Genomic DNA, 14,171 nt, shown 5'->3' on the forward strand with positions numbered 1-14,171 from the left:
TCTGCAAATCCCTTGTCCCAGACAGACCAGAGGTTCCCATTCTAGTCGTCATTAGAATTCTCCAGGGAAATGTATACAAATTCAGATTCTTGAGCCCCACTCCAGACCTCTCAAGTCTTAGTTTCCCGAGGGGGGACTCCTAAAACTGCATTGTTTACAAGCTGCCCCAGGGGACTGGAGTTGTCAGTGTTTGGGGACCACAGGTCTAATGCAAACATTTTGGCATTTGATTTCATCCAACCCAGTAGGCTCTTCTGCCTTAGGTTTTTCTCCCATTCATGCATGTCCTGTCCTCCTAAGTAAGATGACTTGACTTTGTGAACCAGAACTGAGCCTCTCCTTATCTTTGGGACCCTCCAGAGCTAAGGACATGCCAGGAAGACAAGCGGAGAGAAAGGGCACAACACGCAGCCACCATGGGACGGGCAGCAGCTTCTTCCTCTGCTGAAAATGCACCATGAAGGAGGCGCCCCTGCATCTTGGCAAATCACAGCCTTTCTGTCCTTTTCACTTTAAATAAACTGGAAAGTGAAATCCACTCCCTCATTCATTCATTCATTCATTCATTCACTCACTCCGTAGCTGTTTGCTGAAGCCCAGTTGGTGTGAGGCACCATAATAAGTATAAAAATTCAGCGGTGAGCAAGACAGACAGACTCCTGCCCCCATGGAGCTTACGTGGGAGTGGAGAGGAGAGAAGCACAGTAAAATCACAAACAGATTATGAACAGGAACGTTTCTGAGTGACGTCTGTCACAAAGATCATGTCATGGGGTGATGCCACAGAGTGCGGTGGGAGTGGGGAGCAGTGCGGGGAGGGGGTGAAGATGATTCAGAGGTGCAGGAAAGCTTGGTGCAAGGAAATAACATCAGACTGGGGATGTTGCAATGGCAGCGATGGGGTCAGCCACGGGGAGCTCTGAGAGTGACCGTGCTGGTGAGTGCGAGGCCCCGGTGTCGGAGGAGCAGAGGAAGGGCCAGTGTGGCTGGAGCAGAGGGACTGGGAGTGGGACGAGACGAGGCCCAGAGGTGGACAGGGCCAGACATGTTATGTGTGACAAGTCAGGGTAAGAAGTGTGGCTTTCTTGGTTTGTTCTTGTTTTTTTGTTTTTGTCATGCACCAGGAAACCTTTAGAGGGATGTAAGCAAGGCAGTAACTTGATCTGATCTATGCTTTAAAGAGCATTCTGGCTGCTGTGTGGAAAGTGGATTGTGGGGGAAGAAGGAGCGAATCAGTCAGCAGAATAATTCCAATAGCCTAGAAAAGAGAGGAGGGTGCCTAGGACGAGGGATGCAGTGAAGATGGAGATAAGTCCGTAGATTAGAGATACGTTTTCAAGGTAGAACCAACAGTACCTGGTGATGGATTGAACAGGTGACTGAGAGACAGAGAAGAATCAGGGATGATTCCTAGGTTTTTGGTTTGGGCAAAAAGTTAAACAAAGAGTTACCATAGAGCCAGTGATTCCACTCATGGGTATATATCCAAGAGAACTGGAAATATGTGTCCACACAAAAACATGTACTGAATGCTGAATGTTCATGGCAGCATTGCTCATAATAGCCAGAAAGTGAAAACAACCCAAATGTCTAGCAATAGTGGTATATCCACATAATAAAATATTCTTCAACAATAAAGAGAAGTGAAGTACTGACATACTTCAATGTAAGTGAACCTTGAAAACTGTCAAAGTCAACAGTGGTATATCCACACAATAAAATATTATTCAACAATAAAGAGATATACATATACACAATGGAGTACTATGCAGCTATAAGAAAGAAAGATCTCTTATCCTTTGAGACAACTTGGAAGGACCTGGAGAGTATTATGCTAAGCGAAACAAGCCAAGCAGAGAAAGACAAATATCACATGATCTCATTTATTTGTGGAATATAATGAACAAAACAAGCTGATGAACAAAATAGACCCAGAGACATAGAAGTAGAGTATAGATTGACAAACCTCAGAAGAGGGGTCAGGAGTAGGGAAGAGATAAACCACAGAACTTATATGCATGTATGCCTAACCATGGACATAGACAACAAAGCTGGGGATGGGGTAGGGAGGATTGGGAGGAGAGTGTCAATGGGGGAAAAAGGAGAAACATCTGTAACAAAAATAAATTAATTTAAAAATTAAAAGAACAATAAAAAGAAATGTGAATGGACCTTGAAAACATGCCAGATGAAAGAAACCAGACACAAGAGGTTACACTTTATCTGATTCCATTTAAATGAAATGTCCAGATTAGGCAAATCTATAGAGACAAAAAAAAAATAGATTATTGGTTGTCATAGACTGGGGAGTGGGGTGGGGAAATAAGTGTGGCTGCCAATGGGAACAGAGTTTCTTGAGGAGGGGGGCAAAAAAATGTTCTGAAATTTGATAATGCTAGTGGGTGCATGATTCTATTACCATGCTAAGAGCCACTGAATTATACACTTAAATGGGTGAATTGCATTGTACATAAATTACACCTCAACAAAGCTGTAGTTTTTAAAAAGGGACATACTCATTGGTGGTCCGTCAAAAATGAAGATAAAGTACATCCAGAATAAAACAACACAGCAGGAAGTTTAATTCAATGTACAAGTGGTTCTTTCTCAGCATTATGCACACTTTTAAGTGGCGACACAAAGACAGCTGAAAAGAAATCTGACCACCAAATATAGGATCTACGAAGATACAGTGTCTTCACTTGTTAGAAAAAAGCGAAGTGAACCGCATGAGCTGGAGTAAAACAGGGGCACAGAGGGACGGAACCAGCCTCACTTTTGTCTTAATTTTGATGAAAGTCAGTTTTGCCTTTTTAGCTGCAACTTTTAGGCAATTCCCAGAAGCAAACTGCTGAGGGAATGTAGAAACCCCTTTGCCCGTGGACTCCTGCCCTCTTCATTCAGAGCTCTGAGGTCCACTCTGTTGGAAGTTCTCAGGGGTCCTGAGCCTCTGTAAGGGGTCCCTCCCAGCCCACCAGCCACTGGTCCTAAGCTCCTCACTGCCAAGAAGTCTGTGGACAAGGAAAAATCATTATATTGTTAGCCATCAGCAGTAAAAGGCTTGAAACAGATGGGTAAGTACCAGAGACTCTTGTACTTTAATTGAAAAATTACAGCTCAGCCTGATTAGCAAGAAGCGATGACACTCGGCACTCCAGTCCGAGCCTCTTGCCCACTCGTCAGGGCTATGCACTCGCTCTGCACGGGAGAATGCTGATCTCATTGCTTTTACCACGTCCCGTGGCTCCTGGGGACAGCAAGGTGGAGATAAACTGTGAGCCTGTGTGTTTTGTCCTCACCTCCCTGCCCGTGTTCACCAGTCCAGAGCCTCTTGGTTCTCAGACACGGCATTCCTTGCTTTCTTCACTGGCCCTTATTTTTTAAGTAAACCAGGAACACACAATTTCAAACTTAGAGAATTGGTTTTTACTCATGGTCCATGAGTCCAAGAGTCCACTTAAGGAATTCCCAGGAAGTCCTGCACATTGTCCCTTACACCCTGGTGTCAACTGGGGAGGTGGGGTGTTGCCACCAGCTCTATTTACTGTTCCAGAGAAGCATCCAGACCAAGGAAGGAGATCTATGTTCCTAGAGGTGAGTGAGGACAGAGTGTGTTCCAAGCACAAGACAAGAATATGTGGATCGGAAAGAGCAGTGGAGAAATCCAAGCGGGTATGGGCACCAAGGTACTGCTACGGACCCGGAAGGCACCAAGCATGCCTGGCAAACCCCTACCCCATGAAGACTGAGCTCAGACGCCACTTCATCTACCAGGTTTCTCCCGACTTCCTGGCCAGGGAGCTTGTCCCACCGCTGTGTCTCCACAGCATTCGTTCACCAAGTCCTGCCAAATGGTCCTTGAATCTATCTTCTCCTCTCCAGTCTACCTGATTCCTGCCAATTTCAGGACCTCTTGTTTTCTTATTTTTCAATTTTTGTTACAGATGTTTCTTCTTCCTCCCCACCTAGACACCCCGAGGACCTCTTTTTAAAAAATTTTTTTCTTTGTTGATTTTTTTTTAGAGAGAGAGGAAATGAGAAGGAGAGAGAGGTTGAAACATCATCGAGAGAGAACATCAATTGGCCGCCTCCTGCATGCCCCCCACTGGGGATCGGGCCCACAGCCTGGGCATGTACCCTGACCGGGAATCGAACTGGCGACCTCTTGGTGCATGGGTCGACACTCAACCACTGAGCCACACAGGCTGGGCTCAGGACCTCCTTTTCTCTCCCCTGGATGACTGCTTATAGGTTTGCCCCTAAAATCCACCCTCCACACACTCACAGGTGGGTTAGTACCTGACAGACCAGGAGAAACGTGGGGAGGAAGGCGCTGGAAGGAGGTCAAGGGTGAGATGGAGTGTCAGCAAGGTCAAGAGAAGGCTGGGAGGGCAGGATGTTGGGTCAGAGGCAGGGTCACCGAGTTCAGAGGAGGATCAGCTATGTGGGGTGACCCTGAGTGAGGTACTGGGGAATGGCTGGTTCAGGGGGAGAAAGGTTAAGGTCAACCCAGTGGGTAAGGACCAGGACGGGGATGAAAGAAGGAGGACAAAGGCCCTGACGTTTTGATATGTGTAAAAATTACTTGGTCTGCTTGATAAAAACAGGCTATCAGGGAGTCTAATCAGCATATCTTCAGTTGGGCCCAGGAATCCTCATTTTAACAAACACCCGAGGCAATTTTGATATATAGTGGGCCCTTAACCACCCTTTGAGAGATACTATTTATTATAGGCTGGCTGAATTGTGTTCCCCTCCAAACCGGTATGTTGAAGTCCTAAACTAAGAATGTGTCTTTGAAAAGTAGGGCCTTTAAAGTGTAATTAACATAAAATAAAGTGAAATGGGTGGGTCCTAATGCAATAGCACCCACACAGAGGAAAGGCCATGTAAGGACACAGCGCGGAGGTGGCCATCTGCAAGGCAAGAAGAGAGGCCTGACCTGCCAACACCTCGATCTTGGCCCTCCAGCCTCCAGAACTGTGAGAAAATACTGTTCGGTCGTTGAAGCCGCCAGTCTGCAGCATTCTGTTATGGCAGCCTGAGCAGGTTAATGCACCATCCTAGAACAATGGCAGGAGTTAGGCGCCTGGAGAATGACCAAGGGACACATTGTACCACCTTCAGCAGAAGAGGAAAGTGACCAGAGGCCCACAGAAGATGGATCTGAGCGGGGGCAGAGGCAGCATTGTGAGCTGGCCCGACCCTCGAGCCTGAACGAGCAGAGAGTCAGAATGCCCCTCCCGCTGGCCCCAGAGTGCTGAGGAGGGAACACGGGGTTTTGGTGGCAGTGGGGTCATGCTTTGGTCCAGGCACATAGGAAGAAACGGTAAAGAACATTCCAATCATGCCCTGGCTGGTTTGGCTCAGCGGTTAGAGCGTCGGCCTGCGGTCTGGAGAGACCTGGGTTCGGTTCCCGCTAAGGGCATGTACCTCGGTTGCAGTTTGTCCCCGGCCCTGGTTGGTCGTGTGGGTGGCAGCCACTCGATGTGTCCCTTTCACATCAATGTTTCTCTCTCTCTCTCTCCCTCCTGCTCTATCTGAACAAAGAATGAAAAAGTGTCCTCGGGTGAGGATAAAAAAAAAAAAAAAAAAGAACATTCCAATCATTCTAAGTCAAAATGGCAGATTTCTCTCTGGGGAATAAAAAACACTTCACTAAAATGACAATATATAGACTCTTTAAAAATTTTAAGCCAACACATAGGGTTCCACCAATAAGGCGAGGGGAGGGGACCAGCACACACAACAGCAGCAACATTTTGGAGGCTGGAGCACAGCTAGAACAGTGACTCATGCCTCTCACCACAGTGATGCCTCCCAGCAGCACCAGCACCACCTAAAAATTTGCTAAATGAACACATTCCCAGGTCCCACCCAGACCCCCTGACGCGGAAGCTCTGCCGGAGGGGCCCAGTTCTCTGTGTCTTCATGAGCCCTTCGGTGATCACGCATGCTGAAGTTTGAGGGTCCCTGACTGAACAAGCAGAGAGAACTCATTGGGGCTGTCAGCTGCAAAATCTGAGAAGCAACCCCACGGAAAAGCCCAGGAATGACGGCACCAGGTGCCTGGAAATGGAGAGTGAGGGACCAAAAGCAGACAATTGGCTAGATGGGTTTAGAAAGCAGTTAGGTCCCAAGACCCCTCCCCAACTGTCTATATCTGTGGGCTAATTCTGGCACACAAAGGGGACAGAGCGGGTAAGAGCAGGCGTATTTTGGACTTGGTGGGCTATGTATTACATAAAGTCCCATTGGGGGGCAGAATCATGTATTATTTACAGAGAGATGATTGCCTTGTTTCTAAGAAAATACTACTGAACGTGAAAAGGCAGGGTACAGCCACTGACCAAGGAGGCAAGAGACCTTGTTCTCCAACTCTGTCTCTAACCAACTGAGAATCGGGGCAAGAACTTCTGTTTCCTTATCTGCATCAGGCTGTCTTAAGGCCCTTGAACACAAATATTCGATAGCCATATATTTTAATTAGAAATGAAGAAGAACCATAAAATAGTGTTAACTGCAAGCGTTGCCTAATTAGACTAACAGACTGGCTAATCTCTTTTTAGATATTGGCTGCTTGCGGTTTCTGGTTTTGAGTATTTAACTGTTCAAATCATTTCAACGAGTATATACAGAGCTTCTACTGATGTGTAAACGCCTGAGAAGCGACACTATGGAAATCTTTCTAAGGGCTCCTAGAATTATGAGTGACATCATTGTCTACATATTCTCAACTCTAATTTTGCAATATTACTTTACTACTAAACAAATTAAGGACTACCACAAGGATAACAAATAGGTTAATTATATTAAGTGCCAATTTTGATCCATTGTTAATGTCTGCTTGGAGTGCTATGAAGCTCATTTCAGACTCAATGGCAGAGAATGCTGTGATCGCTCAGTAATGTCTGCCAAGGACAGGGCATTCGCTCTGTGTTCAGCAACACTCTGCTACTCTAACCTAGAGGCAAAAAGATCTCCCTTTACCCCTTTGAATGGACTCTAGATTAAAAGCTTCGTTCCTCTCCTACTAGCCTTAAATAGAAATAGAGCAGCCAAGCATGGCTACCAGATCCAGCCTTCCATTTTGGGGAAGCATCTTATGCATAATTTGAAGAGGATGTTTCTTTTCATTTCCGGGATTCTCTAGAGAAATATTGTTCGGTGCAGATTCTTCTCATCTCTGCATAACCATGTTAAGGCCCATGAATCTCTCCCTCTATCCCCCACACTCATCACCACAGAGCTCTGGTATCATCCCTTGGAGATGACTCCTTCAAGATGATCTTGAGGCTGGACCTCTAAACTCACCCTGACATTCACAGGGAGCCTGGTGATGCACAGTGGACAAGACTATCAGCTCATTGGCCAGACCCCCATTGGCACACCAAGTAGATGTCCCACTGCCTCCCCCAGGACAGAGAGCTGGTGAACACGTACTGCCCATTATCCTCCGTGCAGATGGCCCCTCTGCGGTCATTTCCCTCACGATCTCATTGTCATCTTCATTGGCATCCAGCCAGCGATTGCAGATGAAGTTATATTTGTCCTTGGTCAGAGTGTTCATCAAGGTCATCTGGAATGAAGTCCAGGAGTGAGCAAATGGGTATACCAAAGATCTTCATCCATGCCCGGTGGTCCTCGTTCTGCTGTCTGATCTCAACATGGCCAAGGCCGTTCCCTAGAGATGACTCTTGTGGAAGATGGAATGCCAGACGAACACTTATCCCCCTGGTCCCGAGACCCACACTTGCCTGGCAGCCGGGTGCTGGGGCAGAATGCAAGTCAGGACTAAACACTGGAGCATTTTCTTAGTCTACTTTGGAGGTCCCCTCCCCATCAGGATGTCCCTGTGTCCTGTGTCCAAATTCATGTCTCACTGTAACCCTTTCCTACCCTCACTCCAAACAGATACAAAGCAAAACTTAGGTGACAGGTTCATGAGAAAGGGATCATTCTGGCTCCTCTCCCAACCACCTCCCAACCCCCAAGATGGTGCATCTCACCTTTTCTAAATGCCATCCAGAGCCAGGACTCTGCCTATCATGCCATGCCCGAATCTTGTAAAACCTGCCGAGATCCGGAAGCTCAAACTATGGTGAGAAATAACAAGGTCTGAGTGGGTGTAACCAAGTTAAATGTGTTTATCCTCCTAACTGTCACCCTGCTAGGAGGGTACCTGCTTTGGGCTATTTCTTTAGCAATGAGAATGGGTTTGCTTCAAGCCACCCTCATATACTGTATCCTCTTATGCCCTTATGAGGGCGAGACAGCCATGTAGAGCCAGGGTTCAGTCAGAGCTGCTGAAACTGAACAAAAATAACTGACCCACAGTAGGACCCAGACTAAAGAAAATCTTCCAAGCAATAAACTTCCAGGAACAAAATCCATATGGCAGCCCTGCAAATTAGTACATGCCCACCGCCCCAGAGCTCTGCTGGGCGTTGAAACAGACAAAAAGATCAATACAGCAGCCATGCCCTTACCCTAGGGGCTTGCAGTCTAGCCAGGAAGACAAATACAGAAAGAGCGATGAACTGAGTGGTATAATAGAGGAACCGGTGGGGTGCTCTGAGAAGTGAGCAGCAAATTACAAATTATTCTTACCTAAAGGTCAGAGCCACGCTTCTGTTGGCGAAACAAGCCTTGCTCTAGTTATATACATACTGGAAATTTAAAGCTAAATTCCCGGATGCTCACGACCATTCCATACTTGCGTTTCCCCCCAGGCTTGGTTCTGAACTGTCGGCTTCAGACGAAGGGCCAGAGTCAAACCATACCCCATTTAATACATTACCTACAGATCAAATGTGGCACTCCCTGTAGGGACCTAAAGTCTCCATTGTGCCTTTTTGTCGTCAAACTCATCCAACCCTGGCTCAGAAAACCAGAATCCTATGACAAATACTCTTCCGCCCCTTCTGCCTCCCTCCCTCCCACCCGGTCACACTTCTCTCCTACCCTAAACTTCTCAATTATGCCCGGTCTTAACCACATGTCGTTGGGGTTCAGGAGAAGCTCATCCGTCCGCCCCTTCTTCCCATAAATCTGGATGTAGATGGGAGAATTGGTACCAGCTTTCTTTAAGTCAGTCGTCCAGACCCACAAGGACCAAGAGAATTCTGCAGAAACAGGTCAAGTTGCACCAAAAACTTCAGTAAGTAAAGATATTTTCATGGTATCCATGGGGAAGAGGAGCAAATCAACGGCGATCAGGACTGAAGCATAGGTTATACATGGGTGTGCCCCATTCTCAGAAGCCCATTATAACAAGTGCCAATTTAAAAAAGACAAGGATCCCTTGCTATTTGAAAGAGGGTGCTCATGCTCCTTTCAATGGAGAAAGCATATTAGTGTGTTCTACACAGGGAGAAGGGTTGACTCCACCCACCCTATGCCCAGTGCATTCTGAATGCACTGTGTTGAGCCATTCAGCTTAACATATAGCTCATCAGGGCAGCTTATTCAACTTGGGGACATTGGAGTAGCACTTGGTGCCAGGTGTGTGGCCTCAACCTTGGAGAACTAAGCTTCCTGGGGAGACCTTTCTCTTCCTTCCCAGAGGAGAATTGAGAAGCTGGAGTGAACCCTCTTCAAGCTTTTGCCCAGTGGAGTCTGACATCCCGGCCTTTCCTGGCCCTTTCTTGGAGGCCACCAGGCTCTGGGCCCTTTCCACCTACTCTTCAGCCTCTTCTTCCTGAGAGACACCATCTCGTAGAGCTGCCTCTCGATCAGCCCATCCATCTTCTTCGCATCCAGCCAGTTGCTGCAAGGGAAGGTCTGCTGGATGCCCGTGAAGGGGCACAGAATCACCACCTGGGGGAGCAGACCACAAGTTGGGGCCACCTTGTAATGCTCAGTAGCCTCCTCAGCCCCAAGTTAAGTGTCATTAGGACCCTCAAGGGATGGCACCTTCCTCCCACTGCCTGTCTCGTTAAATTTTAGGTCAAGAAATACCTCCTCTGAGAAGTCTTCCCAAACAGGTATCATCCATCCTCCAATCTACCAGCCCAAGTCTCAAACCTTTTCCTCTGTACTCAATAAACGTTATATTTCTTTCTGCACATTGTAAAATCTCAATCTGAACCAAACTAACCAGGATGTTAGATTAATTCCCTAGATTTGTCTTGTGGGAAAAAAGTTCAATCATATGAACGGTAATTAATATCTGGAATTTAATATGAAAACTAACTGCCCTTTTCTGGACTTGGGCCTCATTCAACCTTCTCTCCTATACCCCGCCCTCCCCGCCCCCCAGCCCCCGCCATCTGAACCCACTCTCCAAACTCATGGGTTCAGAACATGCAAGTCTATCTAGCCCAGGCTGCTCACATTATAGATGTTCAAAGGAAAGTTCCTGGAACACTGTAAAATCTTCTATCAGCGTGTACTTAGACAAAATTCATAACAGTGTATGCTTTTTTGGGGGAGAGAGAGAATTGTATGACTGGGGAAGGACACAGAGGAGTTTCAAGAGCATTGGGAGTATTCAATTTCTTAAGTTGGGTGGTAGACAAAATTGACTTTAAAAAAAATAATTCTCTAGATCTCACTTTTGTTATAAATATTTTTAAAGCATTAACATCCACAATACAAACATATACTTCAAAATACTCATTGATTGAGAAATTTATAAACTGAAGCAAAATACTACACCAAGAATCCGGATGGTCTACAATCCAGAGCACATCTGGATCCCTACTCTGTGTCTGGCCTTTGGATGCATGTACAGATCAGCCCCCATTCAGCAAGACAAGGTGGATGGGCATGTAACCATCCAAAGTGTCCAATGAAAGGGATTGCCCATGTGCCCTGTTACTGATCCAAAAAACATAGGAAGCAGGAAGCAGGTTGAAGTTTATGTATGAAAGTTAAAGAAGAGAGGGGTTGAATCAGGGAAGGGTCCTCCCAGGAGCATCCCTTACCTTCTCACAGTACCAGCCTTTGTTGACGCCAACATTGCCATGTCCGATGGAGACCCGACTCAGGGGGCTGAGCAGGACAGCCAGCTCGATGTGGAAGATGTCTGTGCGGCCACGGCCAAACACACCGCCCTCCAGAAAGATTTTCCCACTGTTCTTATTCCCTCGGGCCCCGTACATAACCAAGTAGATTTTGGATTTGGTTCCAGCCCCCTGCAAGTCCCCAGTGAAGATGGTGACAATGTATGAGGTAGCTGGTGTGGAAACAAGAAGGGGAAGAAGAGGGTTCAGTGACAGCTGATTGCAATGCTGTGCCCACTGTCCCCCTACCTGGCCACTACCTCCCGAGGTCTCCCTCTTCCATACACCCTCAATCCCCTTGTCCCCTTCCCACAGATAATGTCCTCTCAACCTCACTTCATCTTTTCCAGAGCTTGTGTGTCAGTGTATCTGCGTCTAGGAATAAATGACAGGTATTATTACAGGAAGGTGCAGCCCTAATCACAGGAAACTAACAAAGAGGAGGAACTTGGGTTAGCTAAGAATAGTACTTGTTATTAATGTTAATTAGCATGTGCATATTATTAATAGCTGCTGGATAAATTCTGTTATGTCTAATTTAATTATAAGAGTCAACTCCATTTATAGAGATTTATATTCAGGGCTATCTGATTCATTTAGTTTGCTCTTTTGCTCATAACTTAAAAATATAACTTTCAATAGAGGGCACTGATGTCCTCTTTCCCTTGCTGACATGGGGGGATGAGGGAGGACTGAGGGAGGAAGAAAACACTGTGGGGCTTTGGTGGGTCAGGAGGCAATATGAGGACGTGGAGTTCTGGGGAGGAGCCACAAGGGAAGATTGGACTCTGAGATGGGACAGAGTAAGGGAAAACACTAAAGACAGACAATTGAACAGGAAGCCCTGGTGAGGTCTAGTCTCATTTGTTCATTCTGTCCCAGAGTCTAAGGCAATGGCACATTTGTCCTTGTTAATTCCCCCCACCTATCCCCTGACCCTACCCTACCCCCACCACCTTCACCCCTTGGCCCCATAGAAATAAAAATCCCAACCTCTTTGGGAGCTAGCAGTGCAACTACATAGACGCATCATTCATTCATACATTTACACCTTCTTTTGTTCGACAAACATGTATTGAGTGCTTATGATATGCCAGGTATTGGGAGAATATGAGGATACAAAGGAGTGGCCGCTGCCCTAAAAGAGTGAGTCTCCAGCTCTCTTCTCCAAAACACACAGACAGAGGGTGTTCTCACGTGAAACATACTCCCGTGACCTCCGTTCCCGGCCTCTGGCGGCCATTTCTCCCTTTACTGCTGAAGGCAAACAGTGGTCTCATGGTTAAAGGGGTTATCCGTTCTACTGTGTGTTTTTAAGTAAATAACTTGTGAGCTCTAGTTACGAAGGACTTGTGCCACACGAACACAGGTCAGGCCAAGGTGCCCCGCGCGGGAGCAGAGGAGCGTTTGTGTCCTGAATGATCGGAACCAGGGTCTGCCCAGATGTCTGCAACAGGAGAAGGAAGGGACTGTCCTGTCAAGAGGAGGTAGGGAGGGTTCAGAGGAAGTGACCGGAAGCGGGAAACACAAAGAAGAGAAATGGCATTATAGGCTGAGAAGAAGACATGTTCCAAAGATCGAGAGAGAGAAGGAATCAGGGAGAGGAGAGAGAAGGCGTGTGGACGAGGTGGGGGAGGGAGGAGGGGGTGTAGGAACAGGAAAGAGGGAAAGGTGTGCAGATGAAGTGGGGTTGGGGTGTGTAGAAGTGGAGGAAGGTAGAGAACGGGAGCCCAACTGTAGAGCCATTTGTATGTTGCACCCCAAAACCTGGGCTTATCCTCTGGGCAGTGGGAGCCCGGAGAGGCTCTGCCACAGAGCATAGTCTCAGATGTGCAGTCATTAACACAGACTTTTCCATGCTGGGATTTGTAGGTTTTCTGTAGAATTCACACAGCATAGAGATTTCGGAGGCAGACCTGATCCAGTTTGAGACCTTGGACAGGTCTTTTAACTCCTAAGTGACTCAGTTTCCTCATCTGTGAAATGGGAACAGTAACAGCTCCTATATTATGGGTCATTGTGAGGATTAAAGGAGGTGGAATTGGTCAGACACCTAGCAGAGGGTTGGCATATAGTAAGCACGCAATATTAGGAGTTAAGAGTAAACCAATGTCCTCATGAATGCCCACATGTACCAGGAGTTCCAGCTTCGTCTCATGGATGACTCCTATTGCCCTGGGCAGTGAGTGTCTGCTCAGGGGCATCTCCCTGTCCCCTCAGGCATCAGCAGAGCCCCAGACTGCAGCTCAGAGAAACAGAACTTTCAAGAGGAGGAGGAACGTTGTCTGAAGACACAGTTGGCTCCCACTTGATTGCAGGCCTCCAGGCCCACAGGTGGGAACACTGAACTATTAGCCAATGGGGCCTCCTTTTCTTTGGTTCTACCTGTGGTCTCAGCTCCGCTCACTAAGATATCCCTTTGGATTTTGCCATCGTCTTCATCCAAGGCCAGCCAGCGGTTAAGAGGGAAGTCATATTTTCTTTTGTTCCCAATATCTTCAATGATAATCTGAGGAAGAATGGTAAGTGTCACTGAGGTGCACCTGGCGGCCCAATCCAAATCCTCCATCCCTTGGCATTCTCTAAAAATACACTGTTATCTTCTTAGTGGCCCATGGAAAACTCATCACCAGGACACACCTGCTGCCCAGAAAACCTTGCAAAACATTGAGAGTCACACAGGAATGCCTGGCAATTACTCCCTCCTTACTGAGCCCCTGTTCCCTCCTCTGCTGCAGATCACTTTTAGAAATTGAATGCAAGACACTTGGCAGGGTGTGCCCTGTGAGACTGGGGTGTGAGAACTGGAGGCCTGCATCTGCAGACAGCAAGATCATCACCTTCCTAACCCGATGAAGGTTGGGATTTTAACCTTGGTGAGAAGCAGAGTCTGCGCGGAGGGTACTGTAAGCCTCAAATCGGTACCCAGAATCCCAGGATCTGGTGATCAGGTCAGAAAATGTCAGCCACTGACAGTGAGGCTGCTGGAACTGGCCATCTAGGGGGCTTCCTGGGGGACTCGCATGTGAGCTGGGTTGGCAGGGTGAGATAAGGTGTCTTCTAGAGATTACCAAGGAGCTGAAGGGCCCTCCCAGAATGTTCAGGTGAAAACTTCCTCTCACATAAGCAGAATTGTCAATAACTAGAATGCGCCCTGCGGTCATA

At 47.2% G+C, this 14,171-nt stretch overlaps 1 protein-coding gene across 2 annotated transcripts in view; it reads right to left on the minus strand.

The window, feature by feature from the left end:
• Window positions 1–14,171, minus strand: part of LOXHD1 (lipoxygenase homology domains 1) — a 149,073-nt gene that overhangs the window by 82,283 nt on the left and 52,619 nt on the right. For both annotated transcript variants that reach the window (XM_036245260.1, XM_036245259.1), the window contains exons 7-12: window positions 13,392–13,515; window positions 10,929–11,179; window positions 9,684–9,819; window positions 8,965–9,125; window positions 8,010–8,096; window positions 7,444–7,579 (exon numbers count right to left, since the gene is read on the minus strand). In XM_036245260.1, the coding sequence (XP_036101153.1) occupies window positions 7,444–7,579; window positions 8,010–8,096; window positions 8,965–9,125; window positions 9,684–9,819; window positions 10,929–11,179; window positions 13,392–13,515 (895 nt within the window). The remainder of the gene's footprint in view (window positions 1–7,443; window positions 7,580–8,009; window positions 8,097–8,964; window positions 9,126–9,683; window positions 9,820–10,928; window positions 11,180–13,391; window positions 13,516–14,171) is intronic.

The sequence above is a fragment of the Molossus molossus genome, unplaced genomic scaffold (assembly GCF_014108415.1).
Source record: "Molossus molossus isolate mMolMol1 unplaced genomic scaffold, mMolMol1.p scaffold_m16_p_6, whole genome shotgun sequence".
In the NCBI taxonomy this organism is placed as follows: Eukaryota; Metazoa; Chordata; class Mammalia; order Chiroptera; family Molossidae; genus Molossus; species Molossus molossus.